This window comes from Ranitomeya variabilis, chromosome 3 (assembly GCF_051348905.1).
Source record: "Ranitomeya variabilis isolate aRanVar5 chromosome 3, aRanVar5.hap1, whole genome shotgun sequence".
NCBI lineage: Eukaryota > Metazoa > Chordata > Amphibia > Anura > Dendrobatidae > Ranitomeya > Ranitomeya variabilis.
The window spans coordinates 30,030,472-30,048,789 of NC_135234.1; the positions used below are offsets into that span (position 1 = coordinate 30,030,472).

An 18,318-nucleotide genomic window follows, 5' to 3' on the forward strand; every position below is an offset into this window, starting at 1 on the left:
TACTTTACATCAGCACAATTTTGGAAACAATTTTTTTTTTTTGTTAGGGAGTTATAAGGGTTAAAAGTTGACCAGCAATTTCTCATTTTTACAACACCATGTTTTTTTTAGGGACCACATCACCTTTGAAGTGATTTTGAGGGGTCTATATGATAGAAAATAACCAAGTGTGACACCATTCTAAAAACTGCACCCCTCAAGCTGCTCAAAACCACATTCAAGAAGTTTATTAACCCTTTACGTACTTCACAGGAACTAAAACAATGTGGAAGAAAAAAATGAACATTTTACTTTTTTTTGCAAACATTTTACTTCAGAACCATTTTTTTTAATTTTCACAAGTGTAAAAACAGAAATTTAACCACAAATTTTGTTGTGCAATTTTTCCTGAGTACGCAGATACCCCATATGTGGAGGTAAACCACTGTTTGGGCGCACCGCAGAGCTTGGAAGTGAAGGAGCACCGTTTGACTGTTTCAATGCAGAATTGGCTGGAATTGAGATCGGACGCCATGTCGCGTTTGGAGAGCCCCTAATGTGCCTAAACAGTGGAAACCCCCCACAAGTGACACCATTTTGGAAACTAGACCCCCCAAGGAACTTATCTAGATGTGTGGTGAGCACTTTGAACCCCCAAGTGCTTCACAGAAGTTTATAACGTAGAGCCGTGAAAATAAAAAATCTCATTTTTTCTACAAAAATGATCTTTTTGCCCCCAAATTTTTATTTTCACAAGGGTAACAGGAGAAATTAGACCACAAAAGTTGTTGTGCAATTTCTCCTGAGTACGTCGATACCCCATATGTGGAGGTAAACCACTGTTTGGGCGCACCGCAGAGCTTGGAAGTGAAGGAGCACCGTTTGACTTTTTCAATGCAGAATTGGCTGGAATTGAGATCGGATGCCATGTCGCGTTTGGAGAGTCCCTGATGTGCCTAAACAGTGGAAACCCCCCACAAGTGATACCATTTTGGAAACTAGACCCCTTAAGGAACTTATCTAGATGTGTGGTGAGCACTTTGAACCCCCAAGTGCTTCACAGAAGTTTATAACGTAGAGCCGTGAAAATAAAAAATCTCATTTTTTCTACAAAAATGATCTTTTTGCCCCCAAATTTTTATTTTCACAAGGGTAACAGGAGAAATTAGACCACAAAAGTTGTTGTGCAATTTCTCCTGAGTACGTCGATACCCCATATATGGGGGTAAACCACTGTTTGGGCGCACCCCGCAGAGCTTGGAAGAGAAGGAGTGTCGTTTTACTTTTTCAATGTAGAATTGGCTGGAATTGAGATCGGACGCCATGTCACGTTTGGAGAGCCGCTGATGTGCCTAAACAGTAGAGACCCCCCACATATGACACCATTTTGGAAACTAGACCCCTTAAGGAACTTATCTAGATGTGTGGTGAGCACTTTAAACCCCCAGGTGCTTCACAGAAGTTTATAACGTAGAGCCGTGAAAATAAAAAAATCGCATTTTTTCTACAAAAATGATCTTTTTGCCTCCAAATTTTTATTTTACCAAGGGTAACAGGAGAAAATGGACCCCAGAAGCTGTTGTACAATTTGTCTTGAGTACGCCGACACCCCATATGTGGGGGTAAACCACTGTTTGGGCGCATGGCTGAGCTCGGAAGCAAAGGAGCGCCATTTGACTTTTCAATGCAAAATTGACTGGAATTGAGATCGGACGCCATGTCGTGTTTGGAGAGCCCCTGATGTGCCTAAACAGCAGAAACCCCCCAAAAGTGACCCAATTTTGGAAACTAGACCCCCCATGGAACTTATCTAGATGTGTAGTGAGAACTTTGAATGCCCAAGTGCATCACAGAAGTTTATAATGCAGAGTCGTGAAAATAAAAAATATATATTTTTTAACAATAAAGATTTTTTAGCCCCCAAGTTTTTATTTTCACAAGGGTAACAAGAGAAATTGGACCCCAAAAGTTGTTGTCCAATTTGTCCTGAGTATGCTGGTACCCCATATGTGGGGGTAAACCACTGTTTGGGCGCACGGCAGAGCTCGGAAGGGAAGGAGTGCCATTTTGGAATGCAGACTTTGATAGAATTGTCTGCGGGCATTATGTTGCCTTTGCAGACCCCTAATGTACCTAAACAGTAGAAACCCCCAACAAGTGACCCCATTTTGGAAAATAGACCCCCCAAGGAACTTATCTAGATATGTGGTGAGAACTTTGAATGCCCAAGTGCTTCACAGAAGTTTATAATGCAGAGTAGTGAAAATAAAAAATATTTTTTTTCCCACAAAAAAGATTTTTTTAGCCCCCAAATTTGTATTTTCACAAGGGTAACAAGAGAAATTGGACCCCAAAAGTTGTTGTCCAATTTGTCCTGAGTATGCTGGTACCCCATATGTGGGGGTAAACCACTGTTTGGGCGCACGGCAGAGCTCGGAAGGGAAGGAGCGCCATTTTGGAATGCAGACTTTGATAGAATTGTCTGCGGGCGTTATGTTGCGTTTGCAGACCCCTAATGTACCTAAACAGTAGAAACCCCCACAAGTGACCAAATTTTGGAAACTAGACCCCCTAAGGAACTTATCTAGATATGTGGTGAGAACTTTGAAAGCTCAAGTGCTTCACAGAAATTTATAATGCAGAGTAGTGAAAATAAAAAAATATATTTTTTTCCAACAAAAAAGATTTTTAGCCCCCAAGTTTTTATTTTCACAAGGGTAACAGGAGAAATTGGACCCCAAAAGTTGTTGTCCAATTTATCCCGAGTACGCTGATGCCCCATATGTGGGGGTAAACCACTGTTTGGGCGCACGGCAGAGCTCAGAAGGGAGGGAGTACCATTTGACTTTTTTAGCGCAAAATTGGCTGTCGTGTTTGGAGACCCCCTGATGTACCTAAACAGTGGAAACCCCCCAATTCTAACTCCAACCCTAACCCCAACACACCCCTAACCCTAATCTCAACCCGATCCATAATCCTAATCACAACCCTAACGATAATCACAACCCTAACCCCAAAACAGCCCTAATCTCAACCCTAACCATAACCCTAAATCCAACACACCCCTAACCCTAATCCCAACCCTAACCCTAATCCCAACCCTAATCCCAAACGTAACACTAATCCCAACCCTAATCCAAACCCTAACCCTAATCCCAACTCTAACCCTAACTTTAGCCCCAACCCTAACTTTAGCCCCAACCCTAACCATAACTTTAGCCCCCGTCGTCACAAAAAAAGTTCAATGTAACCTTTTTTTTGTACGTCGCGTCCGCCATTTCCGCGGATGCGTGGCTGTAACTCTGCCCCCTCCTCCCCAGGACATAGACTGGGCAGCGGATGCGTTGAAAAACTGCATCCGCTGCCCACGTTGTGCACAATTTTCACAACGTGCGTCGGTACATCGGGCCGACGCATTGCGACCGCCCCGTACTGACGCAAGTGTGAAAGAAGCCTAAGGCTACTTTCACACTAGCGTCGTACTCGGCCCATCGCAGTGTGTCGGGCCGACGTACCGACGCTAGCGTTGTAAGCGCCGCACAACGGGTGCAGCGGATGCTGTTTTTTCAACGCATCCGCTGCCCCATTGTGAGGTGCGGGGAGGCGGGGGTGGAGTTCCGGCCACGCATGCGCGGTCGGAAATGGCGGACACGTCGCACAAAAAAGTTACATGTAGTTTTTTTTGCGTCGACGGTCCGCCGAAGCACGACGCATCCGTCGCACGACGGATGCGACATGTGGCAATCCGTCGCTAATGCAAGCCAATGGAGAAAAAACGCATCCTGCAAGCACTTTTGCAGGATGCGTTTTTTCTCCAACGACGCATTGCGACGGAAGCCAAAAAACGCTAGTGTGAAAGTAGCCTAACCCTAACCCTAGCCCTAAATTTAGCCCTAACCCTAACCCTAACTCTAACCCTAACTCTAACCCTAACTCTAACCCTAACTCTAACCCTAACTCTAACCCTAACTCTAACCCTAACTCTAACCCTAACCCTAACCCTAATTTTAGCCCCAACTTGTCTTCTCCTGCCGGCCGGCAGATGGCAGCAGATGGCGGGCGCACTGCGCATGCGCCCGCCATGATGAAAAAGCCAGCTGGCAGGAGAAGACAGAAGAGGACCCAGGGACCCCGGGTGAGTATGATAGGGTCCCCGAATCCCCCTATTTCTCTGTCCTCTGATGTGCGATCACATCAGAGGACAGAGAAATAACTGATCGCTTTTTTTTTTTTTTTTTTGCGGTCGCCGGTAAACTGTTAATTACCGGCGATCGCAAAGCAGGGGTCGGTGCAAACCGACCCCGATCATGTTCTTTGGGGTCTCGGCTACCCCCGGCAGCCGAGACCCCAAAGAACATCCGGGTGCCGGGCGGCGGGCGCACTGCGCGTGCGCCCGCCATTTTTTCCCGGAAAAAAGATGGCGGCGCCCATGGGGAGACACGAGGAGCACCGGGGGAGGTAGGTAAGTATTGGGGGGCTATTGGGGGCCATCGGGGACCACATTTCTCTGTCCTCCGATGTGCGATCACATCGGAGGACAGAGAAATTAAACGGCAAATCGCGTTTTTTTTTTTTTTGTTGCGACCGCCGGTAAACGGTTAATTACCGGCGATCGCAACTCGGGGGTCGGTAAAAACCCCCCGAATCATGTTCTCTGGGGTCTCGGCTACCCTCGGCAACCGAGACCCCAGAGAAAATCCGACTCTGGGGGGCGCTATTCACTTTTTTCACAGCGCCGTTAATTAACGGCGCTGTGGATTAAGTACCCTTAGCGGCCGCCGTTAAAAGGCGTATCGGCGGTCGTTAAGGGGTTAAGAGACTGCATATAGTAATGGACAAGCCATGACTTACTAAGATGCAACAGATCGGAACAACACTTGAAGAGTTGCGGACGGCCAGTGACGTCACTCACGCTAATATCTGCCAGAACGCATGTATTTTCAGCAGGCATCGTCACCTCAAGGCTATGTGCACACGTTGAGTATTTACTTGCAAATTTCTGCAAGGTTTTTGCATCTCTTGGCAGGAAAATCGCTGCGGCAAAAATGCGCGTTTCTGTACAGCAATGAAGGCTTTTTTGAGCTCAATAAAGATATTTAAGAAAAAAGTTTTGTGATGTAATTTCTTGGTTCAACACCACCTTATTCATTCTGATTGGCTGGAATTAAGATAGGACGCCATGTTGCGTTTGGAGAGCCCCTGATGTGCCTAAACAGTGGAAACCCCACAAGTGACCCCATTTAGGAAAGTAGACCATCTACGGAACTTATCTAGATGTGTTGTGAGAACTTTGAACCTCCAAGTGTTTCACTAAAGTTTATAATGCTGAGCCGTGAAAATAAAAAAAAAATTTCCCACAAAAATGATTTTTTTAGCCCCCAAATTTTTATTTTCCCACGGGTAACAGGAGAAATTGGACCGCAAAAGTTGTTGTCCAATTTGTCCTGAATACGCTGACACCCCATATGTGGGGGTAAACTACTGTTTGGGCGCACAGCAGAGCTCGGAAGGGAAGGAGCATAGTTTTACTTTTTCAAAGCAGAATTGGATGGAATTGAGATCGGACGTTATGTTGCGTTTGCCGAGCCCCTGATGTGCCTAAACAGTGGAAATCCCCCAATTCTAACTCCAACCCTATCCCCAACACACCTCTAACCCTAATCCCAACCACACCCCTAACCGTAATCCCAACCCTAACCCGAACACACCCCTAACCCTAATACCAACTCACCCTTAACCACAACACACCCCTAACCCAAGACCCCAACCATAACCCTAACCACACCCCTAACCCTGACACACCTGTAACCCAACCGTAAACGTAATCCAAACCCTAACCCCATCAATAACTTTAGCCCCAACCCTAACCCTAACTTTAGCCCCAACCCTAACTTTAGCCCCAACCCTAAATTTAGACCCAACCCTAATCCTAACTAATTTTAATCCATTTACCCCCAGAGCCCATCGTAATGTAAACCATGGTAGTGCGGGGGCTCCGGGGCTTTCAAAAATTGTTGACAGAGCCCTCGCACCAACTTTTGCCTCCGCCAGCAGCGACCCTGGGATCCCCCCCCTCCATTGCAGCCGATCAGGAATATTCGAATTATAAGGCGCACCACCATTTTCTCCCCAAATTTTGGAGAAAAAAAGTGTGTAATAATTCGAAAAATACAGTATATAGTTATTTTTTTTTATTTTAAAAGTTGCAAAAAAGAAAATGCAAAAGTTTGGGCACCCTTGGAGATTTGTGTGCGAAGGTAAATTTGACCAAGGTTTCAGACCTTAGTTAGCCTGTTAGGGTTATGGCTTGCTCACTTTCAACGTTAGGAAAGGCCAGATGATGCAAATTTCCCAGCTTTATAAAAACCCAGCCTCCTCTAACCTTATGCCAAAAAACAGCAGGCATGGGTTCTGAAAATGAAAATGGTGGAGGACTACAAAGCTGGAGAAGGCTATAAGAAGATAGCAAAGTGTTTTCAAGGTGCCTTTCCTCCATTTGAAATGTAATTAAAGGTACCGTCACACTAAACGATATCGCTAGCGATCCGTGACGTTGCAGCGTCCTGGCTAGCGATATCGTTTAGTTTGACAGGCAGCAGCGATCAGGATCCTGCTGTGATATCGCTGGTCGTTGAACAAAGTTCAGAACTTTATTTGGTCGTCAGACCGGCGTATATCGTCGTGTTTGACACCAAAAGCAACGATACCAGCGATGTTTTACACTGGTAACCAGGGTAAACATCAGGTTACTAAGCGCAGGGCCGCGCTTAGTAACCCGATGTTTACCCTGGTTACCAGTGTAAAATGTAAAAAAAACAAACACTACATACTTACATTCACGTCCCCTGCCGTCTGCTTCCTGCACTGACTGAGCGCCGTAAAGTGAAAGTGAAAGTACAGCACAGCGGTGACGTCACCAATGTGCTGTTAGGGCCGGCGCTCAGTCAGTCCAGGAAGCGGACGGCAGGGGACGTGAATGTGAGTATGTAGTGTTTTTTTTTTTTACATTTTACGCTGGTAACCAGGGTTAACATCGGGTTACTAAGCGCGGCCCTGCGCTTAGTAACCCGATGTTTACCCTGGTTACCCGGGGACCTCGGCATCGTTGGTTGCTGGAGAGCGGTCTGTGTGACAGCTCTCCAGCGATCAAACAGCGACGCTGCAGCGATCGGCATCGTTGTCGCTATCGCTGCAGCGTCGCTTAATGGTACCTTAAGGGTACCGTCACACAGTACCATTTTAATCGCTACGACGGCACGATCCGTGACGTCGCAGCGATCGTATGATTATCGCTCCAGCGTCGTAGACTGCGGTCACACGTTGCAATCACGGCGCTGGAGCGATGCCGAAGTCCCCGGTAACCAGGGTAAACGTCGGGTAACTAAGCGCAGGGCCGCGCTTAGTAACCCGATGTTTACCCTAGTTACCAGCGTAAAAGTAAAAAAAACAAACAGTACATACTTACATTCCGGTGTCTGTCCCCGGCGTTCTGCTTCTCTCCACTGTGTAAGCGCCATAGCCGGAAAGCACAGCGGTGACGTCAGACGTCACCGCTGCGCTCGCTTTCCGGCTGGCAGACGCTCACACAGTGGAGAGAAGCTGAGACGCCGGAGGACAGACACCGGAATGTAAGTATGTACTGTTTGTTTTTTTTACGTTTACGCTGGTAACCACGGTAAACATCGGATTACTAAGCGCGGCCCTGCGCTTAGTTACCCGATGTTTACCCTGGTTACAAGCGAACACATCGCTGGATCGCTGTCACACACAACGATCCAGCGATGTCAGCGGGTGATCAAGCGACGAAAGAAAGTTCCATACGATCTGCTACGACGTACGATTCTCAGCAGGATCCCTGATCGCTGCTGCGTGTCAGACACTGCGATATCGTAACGATATCGCTAGAACGTCACGAATCGTACCGTCGTAGCGATCAAAATGGTACTGTGTGACGGTACCCTAAGAAATGGCAGTTATCAGGAACAGTGGAGGTCAAGATAAGGTCTGGAAGACCAAGCAAACTTTCAGTGAAAGTAGCTTGTAGGATTGCTAGACAGACAAAGCTGAACCCCCGCTTGTCTGCAAAAGACCTTCAAGAAAGATTTAGCAGACTCTGGAGCTGTGGCACATTGTTCTACTGTTCAGAGACACCAGCACAAATATGGCCTTCACAGAAGAGTCGTCAGAAGAAAACCTAACTTGCGCCCTCACTATAAAATTCAGCATCTGAATTATGCAAAAGAACATCTAAACAAGCCTGATGCATTTTGGAAACAAGTCCTGTGGACCGATTAGGTTAAAATAGAACTCTTTGGTCACAATGATCAAAAGTATACAGTACAGACAAAAAGTTTGGACACACCTTCTCATTTAAAGATTTTTCTGCATTTTCATGACTATGAAAATTGTACATTCACACTGAAGGCATCAAAACTATGAATTAACACATGTGGAATTATATACTTATCAAAAAAGTGTGAAACAACTGAAACTATGTCTTATATTCTAGGTTCTTCAAAGTAGCCACCTTTTGCTTTGATGACTGCTTTGCACACTCTTGGCATTCTCTTGATGAGCTTCAAGAGGTAGTCACCGGGAATGGTTTTCACTTCACAGGTGTGCCCTGTCAGGTTTAATAAGTGGGATTTCTTGCCTTATAAATGGGGTTGGGACTATCAGTTGTGTTGTGCAGAAGTCTGGAGGATACACAGCTGATAGTCCTACAAATAGACTGTTAGAATTTGTATTGTGGCAAGAAAAAAGCAGCTAAGTAAAGAAAAATGAGTGGCCATCATTACTTTAAGAAATGAAGGTCAGTCAGTCCGAAAAATTGGGCAAACTTTTTAAGTGTCCCCAAGTGCAGTGGCAAAAACCATCAAGCGCTACAAAGAAACTGGCTCACATGAGGACCTCCCCAGGAAAGGAAGACCAAGAGTCACCTCTGCTTCTGAGGATAAGTTTATCCAAGTCACCAGCCTCAGAAATCGCAGGTTAACAGCAGCTCAGATTAGAGAGCAGGTCAATGCCACACAGAGTTCTAGCAGCAGACACATCTCTACAACAACTGTTAATACTTTGTGCAGCAGGCCTTCATGGTAAAATATCTGCTAGGAAACCACTGCTAAGGACAGGCAACAAGCAGAAGAGACTTGTTTGGGCTAAAGAACACAAATAATGGACATTAGACAAGTGGAAATCTGTGCTTTGGTCTGAGTCCAAATTTGAGATCTTTGGTTACAACCACCGTGTCTTTGTGTGACGCAGAAAAGGTGAACGGATGGACTCTACGTGCCTGGTTCCCACCGTGAAGCATGGAGGAGGAGGTGTGATGGTGTGGGGGTGCTGTGCTGGTGACACTGTTGGGGATTTATTCAAAATTGAAGGCATACTGAACCAGCATGGCTACCACAGCATCTTGCAGCGGCATGCTATTCCATCCGGTTTGCGTTTAGTTCGACCATCATTTATTTTTCAACATGACAATGACCCCAAACACACCTTCAGGCTGTGTAAGGGCTATTTGACCAAGAAGGAGAGTGATGGGGTGCTACGCCAGATTACCTGGCCTCCAGTCATCAGACCTGAACCCAATCGAGATGGTTTGGGGTGAGCTGGACCGCAGAGTGAAGCCAACAAGTGCTAAGCATCTCTGGGAACTTCTTCAAGATTGTTGGAAGACCATTCCCGGTGACTAGGGTTGAGCGGCCTTTAGTTTTTTAGGGTCGAGTCGGGTTTTGTGAAACCCGACTGTCTTAAAAGGAGTCGAGTGAAATCGGCCGACTACAGTGAAAAGTCGGGTTTCGGCCGAAACACGAAACCCAGTGAAGATCGATCCCGATTCCTCTCCCTCCCCCTCTCTCTCCGTCCCAGAGCAGAAAATTTTGATTTCCACATTCCAAATCGCTACTGCGCACAAGCGATAACATGACGATAGGCGTTCACTCCCCTAACACCTATGTCATCACTCTGCCCACGCTCATTCACTGGCTGAAAAAATGGAGCTAATCGCGTCATACGAAACGCGACTTTGGCGCCAAGATCGCGTACCGCATGGCCGACCCCCACAGGGATCGGGTTGGGTTTCATGAGACGCCGACTTTGCCAAAAGTCGGCGACTTTTGAAAATGAACGACCCGTTTCGCTCAACCCTACCGGTGACTACCTCTTGAAGCTCAGCAAGAGAATGCAAAGCAGTCATCAAAGCAAAAGGTGGCTACTTTGAAGAACCTAGAATATAAGACATATTTTCAGTTGTTTCACACTTATTTGTTAAGTATATAATTCCACGTGTTAATTCATAGTTTTGATGACTTCAGTGTGAATGTACAATTTTAATAGTCATGAAAATACAGATAAATCTTTAGGTGTGTCCAAACTTTTGGTCTGTACTGTATGTGGAGAAAAAAGGGCACATAATTTCTCCCCATTAAACATGGAGATTGATCAATCATAATTTGGGGTTGCGTTGCAGCCAATGGCACAGGGAACATTTCACGGGTAGAGGGAAGAATGGGTTCAATGAAATTTCTGCAAATTCTTCATGCAAACATAACACAATCTGTAAAAAAGTTGAAGTTGATAAGAGGATGGCCTTTACAAATGGATAACGATCCTAAACACAAGTCAAAATCCAGAACAGACAACCTCAAAAGGCGCAAGCGGAAGGTTTTACAATGACCCTCACAGTCCCCTGGATCTGATCATCATTGAAAATCTGTGGCTAAACCTCAAAATAGCAGAGGAAGCAAGACGACCCAGGAATCTCACAGAACTGGAGGAATTCTCCAAGGAATAATGGATGAGAATCCCTCAAACAAGAACTGAAAGACTCTTGTATGGCTACAAAAAGCGTTTACAAGCTGTGATACTTTCAAAAGGGGGAGCTACTAGGTACTAACCATGCAGGGTGCCCTAACTTTTGCATGGTACCATTTTCCTTTTTGTAATTTTTAAACTGTAAAAGATAAATATATATTAAAAAATTGCCTAAAATGGCCTTTTAGCGATCATTTCTCATCTTTGCCTTGCTTAACTGCTCACAATATCAGTAATTTTGACCAGGGGTGCCCAAACTTTTACATGCCACTGTATCTGTCAGCTGAATGATAATTCTGCTAACAGCCATCTTTCCCAACTCCCCCTTACAGGGTAACGCTTGTGTTCTCCATGAGAAAGCCTTTTTCAGAGTCATCTGGCTGCAGTTTATCAATAGGGTCGGGCGATTACGTTTCATCTGCCCATTAATATTAATAATCTTTATTTTTATATAGCGCTAACATATTCCGAAGCGCTTTACAGTTTGCACACATCATCATCATTGCTGTCCCCATTGAGGCTCACAATCTAGATTCAATATCAGTATGTCTTTGGAGTGTGGGAGGAAACCAGAGAACCCGGAGGAAACCCACACAAACACGGGGAGAACACCACAGTAATGGTCGGCTAATCTCACTGCAATTGGCAAAAAAATCAATACATGGAGGTGACTTGGAAACATTTTGTTGCAGATTGCTATTTATTGTAAAAAAAAAATAAATCAGAATCTCAAAATGTTATACTGCATGGCGATAACCGGTTTCTAATAGATATAATAAGTAGGATTGCTGCTCACCCATCTCTTGGAAATATTTATCTAATTCTTTCTCCAGGTCGCATTCTGATGCAATATGTTTGTTATCTTCAAGTAGCCATAAGAAACAGCGGAAACCTTCTATACTCATACTGGACAGAAAGTCCGACAGATTGTCTGCAGAAACGTCCATCATATAGTTTATGTTCTTCCCATAGGTTTCGTTCCATAAACTTATTACGCTTTCAGGCTTAATGCTTTTCAGACGCTCTCTATTACGATCTCGAAATTCTACCGCTGCTTCCAAACCTTGGGAAAAAAAAGAAAGGAATACCACTTTTGTAAGTCACAGATTTCCATATTCATACAAGCAGTATGTATGTGTGCAATTTAGGTTGTGTTCTTCCATTATTTTGTTTAATTCCCCCAAAAAAGTTTAAAAAAAATAAAATAAAAAAATAAATAAAATAGGCACATGATAAATTATATCTTTTGTAACATGTACGGTATATAATTTTTGAAATATTTTTTGGGATATTAAAATGCATGTATTTAAAAATCATGGGAAAAATCAGCAACAATCTTTTTTTTTGCAAAAATTACTGCAACTGTAAATGAGCTCAATATATCAAGAATGACCTTTTTTATGCAATCTTTCAAAGAAAAAAAAAGAAAAAAAATAATATATATATATATATATACACACACACACATATATATATATATATATATATATATATATAGATAGATAGATAGATAGATATACATATATACACACATAATTTTTTGTTCCATTGGCACATCAAAAGTAAAAATTGTCCTGATTGAGAGAGGGGTTATATAGGAAACAGTTTCTCTACGAAGCAGGATATGTAGTTGATAGGGAAGGTGAGAAGAAAAAGATTAGTAGACTACTGTACCAGGAAAAGATGCAAATTCTTAAAATATGAGTTACAGTGTAGATAAGTTTTGCACAGGTTGTGTTATTAGATAATAAATAGATGCATAACCTACCTTTATTATTTACTATAAAGAGCCAGTCCTGCAGATTTACAGTTATATGTTCATCTTGCAGGCTCAGCAAATAAAGAAATATTCGGGTTTTCACCCTATCATTTAATTTGTATAAATAGATTAGAAAACTCTTCATTTTACTACGGGACTGTGCGCTGCTATTCTTGTCCAGCTCCTCCATCTTCTCAGGACTTATAATCCCCCAAACACATACTGATTCCCAGAAGCTTGGAAAGCAACCAGGACATCCATCTTTTATCAGACCCTCCTTCTTTAATACTTGCGCCAATAATGGATCCCATTTCACACGGCGGCCGTTAGTCACTGGAAGGAGGAAGACAAAAATAAATAAAATGAAGATTAAATGGAGTTTTAGTCAGAGAGAAAAAGAGAGGTGCAGTGAGGAGAGAAGAGAAAAGAGGCGAGGAAAAGAGAGAAGGAAGGAAGGGTCCGGGAGAAGTGAGAAGGAAGGAAGGGTCCGGGAGAAGTGAGAAGGAAGGAAGGGTCCGGGAGAAGAGAGAAGGAAGGAAGGGTCCGGCAGAAGAGAGAAGGAAGGGTCCGGGAGAAGAGAGAAGGAAGGAAGAGTCCGGGAGAAGAGAGAAGGAAGGAAGGGTCCGGGAGAAGGACAGGTCAGGGAAAAGAGAGAAGGAAGGGTCCGGGAGAAGAGAGAAGGACAGGTCCGGGAAAAGAGAGAAGAAAGGGGCCGGGAGAAGAGAGATGAAAGGAAGGGGCAGGGGGAAGAAAGAAGGAAGGGGCAGGGGAAGAGAGAAGGAAGGAAGGGTCTGGGAGCGAAGGACGGAAGGGTCCGGGAGAAGAGAGAAGGACAGGTCCAGGAGAAGAGAGAAGGACAGGTCCGGGAAAAGAGAGAAGGAAGGGTCCGGGAGAAGAGAGAAGGAAGGAAGGGTCCGGCAGAAGAGAGAAGGAAGGGTCCGGGAGAAGAGAGAAGGAAGGAAGGGTCCGGGAGAAGAGAGAAGGAAGGAAGGGTCCGGCAGAAGAGAGAAGGAAGGGTCCGGGAGAAGAGAGAAGGAAGGGTCCGGGAGAAGAGAGAAGGAAGGAAGGGTCCGGGAGAAGAGAGAAGGAAGGAAGGGTCCGGGAGAAGGACAGGTCAGGGAAAAGAGAGAAGGAAGGGTCCGGGAGAAGAGAGAAGGACAGGTCCGGGAAAAGAGAGAAGAAAGGGGCCGGGAGAAGAGAGATGAAAGGAAGGGGCAGGGGAAGAAAGAAGGAAGGAAGGGGCAGGGGAAGAGAGAAGGAAGGAAGGGTCCGGGAGAGGAGAGAAGGAAGGAAGGGTCCGGGAGCGAAGGACGGAAGGGTCTGGGAGAAGAGAGAAGGACAGGTCCGGGAGAAGAGAAAAGGACAGGTCCGGGAAAAGAAGGAAGGGGCCAGGAGAAGAGAGATGGAAGGAAGGGGCAGGGGAAGAGAGAAGGAAGGAAGGGGCAGGGGAAGAGAGAAGGAAGGGGCAGGGGAAGAGAGAAGGAAGGAAGGGGCAGGGGAAGAGAGAAGGAAGGAAGGGGCAGGGAAAGAGAGAAGGAAGGAAGGGGCAGGGAAAGAGAGAAGGAAGGAAGGGGCCGGGAGAAGAGAGAAGGGACCAGGAGAAGAGGGAAGGAAGGGGCTGGGAGAAAAGAGAAGGAAGGAAGGGGCCGGGAGAAAAGAAGAGAAGGGGTAAGGTGAAGAGAGGAGAAAGGCAGGGCGAAGAGAAGAAAAGGGGGGGGCAGGGAGGAGAAGGATCTGGAAAAGAAAAGAAGTGAAGGTCTGAGAAATAGGAGAAGTGAGGGATCAGGAGTCACATACCTGCTGCTTCACATAAGGCTACTTCTTCAGGCTGCTTCTTACTGTCATCAGGATTTTCTACAGGCTCTTCTTCTATAGCTTTCTTGCGCTCAAATTTATTTTCATACTTTATTTTATTGATTTTGTTGCTTGGGAGAGAAACATAAAATTTCAAATTAATGGTAACATTACATTGTGCAAATGAAGGTATCTGGATGAGGTTTTAGAAAAAGTAGTTGGCCACAGACATGTATGCAGTAATCATGAGCAATATAGAGGGGCATGGTGCCTCAAACAACATAAGAGGCTGCAGCTTCTCCAGAGATACAGTTGAAAGACAGTGGGATCTAGAAGAATGTTTGGGGGCGCTATCTCTTTTCGCCTTTTAAAAGGACCCTGAAGAGGTATCCTGTCTCCGCTAACTTCGACATCAGGAGGTGAGTGGGGCCAGTGACGTCATATCTCCGGATACCTACCAGGAAACATGCGTGATCAGTTGGTCTCATCTCATACACTTGTTCCATTCTAAGGAAACCTGAGTAGATCCTTTAATGATCAGTCCTCAGTCTAGTTGCTACATTTGCTTTACTGTATCTGTTGCTAATTAAATACATTCCAGTAGACACATTGCAAATGGAGACTGAACAGTTATATTTACAAATATCGCTAAACCTTACCTGGCAACTTTATTTTTTGCTGTTGGCTTCTGTGGTTCTCTCTTCTTCACATTTTTATCTTCAAACTTTACAAAAAAAAAGTTAAATATTACGAAAAATGAAAATTGAATCCTCAAAAGGGATCCCACAAGTTTGACAATCCCTTGGTAGGAGAGTCTCCCTGCTTGGACCCTTCAGAGGTTTGTGGAGAAACTTGGTAGCAAGTGATCAGATTTCCTTGCAGTTCCACCAAAAGATTTAAGATTGGTAAGAATAGAGCTGCCAACAAAATTATAATTAAAAAACACCGGATTCTCTGACGGAACCATTCAAACAGCGATGTAAACGGAGCTGACCTCTGACTATAATCCTCTTCACATATATAAAAGCTAGCAATCAATCTGAGCAAACAGTTGTGGGAAGGATTAAAAAAAAAACAAGCAAAACCCACGTACCTCGCATTTTATTTGTGCCATGGAGTCAAATATTACAATATGAGAAATGAATCCTTTGCAGTCTGGAGTGAGACATCTATATTTTAAGAAATCCTGCACAGAAAAGAAAATGCAATTGACAAGCTGGCTGCGTGATATGACTGCCGATCTGCAAACTTTTACAAGATGATGCACAAGGCAAGAATGATGATTTTTTTTTTTTTTTTTTTTTTTTTGGGGGGGCTGCACAAAAAAAGAATGATTTACAGTAAATGTCGTCCAAATGGTGCAACGTACACTATAGACCAAGTGTACAGCGTGCATTAGCGTTACCTGGATATGCAGAGATTTGTTAAGGGACAATCTAACTCACCTTGTCATTCTTATCTGAATACATCGTGGCCTTCATTTTTTTCCAACAGCAAACGTGAAAATCAACTCTGCAGAAGTGACAGCACACCATGCGTATAAAGCCCTGCAAGGACAGAAGAATGCAACCATCAAATAATACACTGCTCAAAAAAATAAAGGGAACACTTAGAATCTAACTCCAAGTAAATCAAACTTCTGTGAAATCACACTGTCCACTTAGGAAGCAACACTGATTGACAATCAATTTCACATGCTGTTGTGCAAATGGACTAGACAACAGATGGAAATTATTGACAATTATCAAGACACCCTCAATAAAGGAGTGGTTCTGCAGGTGGGGACCACAGACCAACAATGTTGGTTGTGCTTTCACACCCGTGGTAGCATGAGACGGACTCTACAACCCACACAAGTAGCTCAGGTAGTGCAGCTCCCCCAGGATGGCACATCAATGCGAGCTGTGGCAAGAAGGTTTCCTGTGTCTGTCAGCATAGTGTCCAGAGGCTGGAGGAACTACCAGGAGACAGGCCAGTACACCAGGAGACGTGGAGGGGGCCGTAGGAGGGCAACAACCCAGCAGCAGGACGGCTAACTCAGCCTTTGTGAAAGGAGGAACAGGAGGAGCACTGCCAGAGCCCTGCAAAATGACCTCCAGCAGGACACAAATGTGCATGTGTCTGCACAAACGGTTAGAAACCGACTCCATGAGGATGGTCTGAGTGCCCGACGTCCACACATGCGGGTTGTGCTCACAGCCCAACAGTGCAGGACACTTGGCATTTGCTACAGAACACCACAATTAGCAAATTCGCCACTTGCGCCCTGTGCTCTTCACAGATGAAAGCAGGTTCACACTGAGCACATGTGACAGATGTGACAGAGTCTGGAGACGCCGTGGAGAGCGATCTGCTGCCTGCAACATCCTTTAGCATGACCGGTTTGGCAGAGGGTCAGTAATGGTGTGGGGTGGCATTTCTTTGGAGGGCCGCATAGCCCACCATGTACTCGCTAGAGGCAGCCTGACTGCCATTAGGTACCGAGATGAGATCCTCAGACCCCTTGTGAGACCACATGCTGGTGCGGTTGGCCCTGGGTTCCTCCTAATGCAGGACAATGCCAGACCTCATGTGGCTGGAGTGTGTCAGCAGTTCCTGCAGGATGAAGGCATTGAAGCTACGGACTGGCCCGCCCGTTCCCCAGAACTGAATCCGATTGAGCACATCTGGGACATCATGTCTTGCTCCATCCACCAACGTCACGTTGCACCACAGACTGTCCAGGAGTTGGCGGATGCTTTAGTCCAGGTCTAAGAGGAAATCCCTCAGGAGACCATCCGCTGCCTCATCAGCAGCATGCCCAGGCGTTGTAAGGAGGTCATACAGGCACGTGGAGGCCACACACACTACGGAGCATAATTTCCTTGTCTTGAGGCATTTCCACTGAAGTTGGATCAGCCTGTAACTTCATTTTCCACTTTGATTTTGAGCATCATTCCAACTCCAGACCTCCATGGGATATTAGTTGTGATTTACGTTGATTATTTTTAGGTTTTATTGTTCTCAACACATTCCACTATGTAATGAATAAAGATTTACAACTGGAATATTTCATTCAGTGATATCTAGGATGTGAGATTTTAGTGTTCCCTTTATTATTTTGAGCAGTGTAAAATGCAATGAGCAAAAAATAATCCAAATTATCACTGGAACACCTGGCAGCATCTCTTATGTGATAATTAAATGAATGAGGAGTCAGCCAGTCTACAGGTGATCAATGCTTTCTTAGCAAGGAGATGGTAATATATACAGGGGGAAGAATAGCACATTAAGGCAGACTGGTCGTCTCCAGTCCATTCCAGGGACATCACATAGCACAATGGAAAAGCAATACTTCCATACAATATTTCTAATAATGTGATGTCAATACAATCCACGGATATACAGTGGGGCAAAAAAGTATTTAGTCAGTCAGCAATAGTGCAAGTTCCACCACTTAAAAAGATGAGAGGCGTCTGTAATTTACATCATAGGTAGACCTCAACTATGGGAGACAAACTGAGGAAAAAAAATCCAGAAAATCATATTGTCTGTTTTTTTATCATTTTATTTGCAGTTTATGGTGGAAAATAAGTATTTGGTCAGAAACAAACAATCAAGATTTCTGGCTCTCACAGACCTGTAACTTCTTCTTTAAGAGTCTCCTCTTTCCTCCACTCATTACCTGTAGTAATGGCACCTGTTTATACTTGTTATCAGTATAAAAAGACACCTGTGCACACCCTCAAACAGTCTGACTCCAAACTCCACTATGGTGAAGACCAAAGAGCTGTCAAAGGACACCAGAAACAAAATTGTAGCCCTGCACCAGGCTGGGAAGACTGAATCTGCAATAGCCAACCAGCTTGGAGTGAAGAAATCAACAGTGGGAGCAATAATTAGAAAATGGAAGACATACAAGACCACTGATAATCTCCCTCGATCTGGGGCTCCACGCAAAATCCCACCCCGTGGGGTCAGAATGATCACAA

The 18,318-nt window shown here is 44.8% G+C and overlaps 1 protein-coding gene across 3 annotated transcripts in view; it reads right to left on the minus strand.

Annotated features, from left to right (window-relative positions):
• Positions 1-18,318, minus strand: part of TTC3 (tetratricopeptide repeat domain 3) — a 210,500-nt gene that overhangs the window by 43,162 nt on the left and 149,020 nt on the right. For all 3 annotated transcript variants that reach the window (XM_077293880.1, XM_077293881.1, XM_077293882.1), the window contains 6 exons: positions 15,793-15,894; positions 15,441-15,533; positions 15,007-15,071; positions 14,351-14,478; positions 12,563-12,886; positions 11,591-11,857 (listed from right to left, as the gene is read on the minus strand). In XM_077293880.1, the coding sequence (XP_077149995.1) occupies positions 11,591-11,857; positions 12,563-12,886; positions 14,351-14,478; positions 15,007-15,071; positions 15,441-15,533; positions 15,793-15,894 (979 nt within the window). The remainder of the gene's footprint in view (positions 1-11,590; positions 11,858-12,562; positions 12,887-14,350; positions 14,479-15,006; positions 15,072-15,440; positions 15,534-15,792; positions 15,895-18,318) is intronic.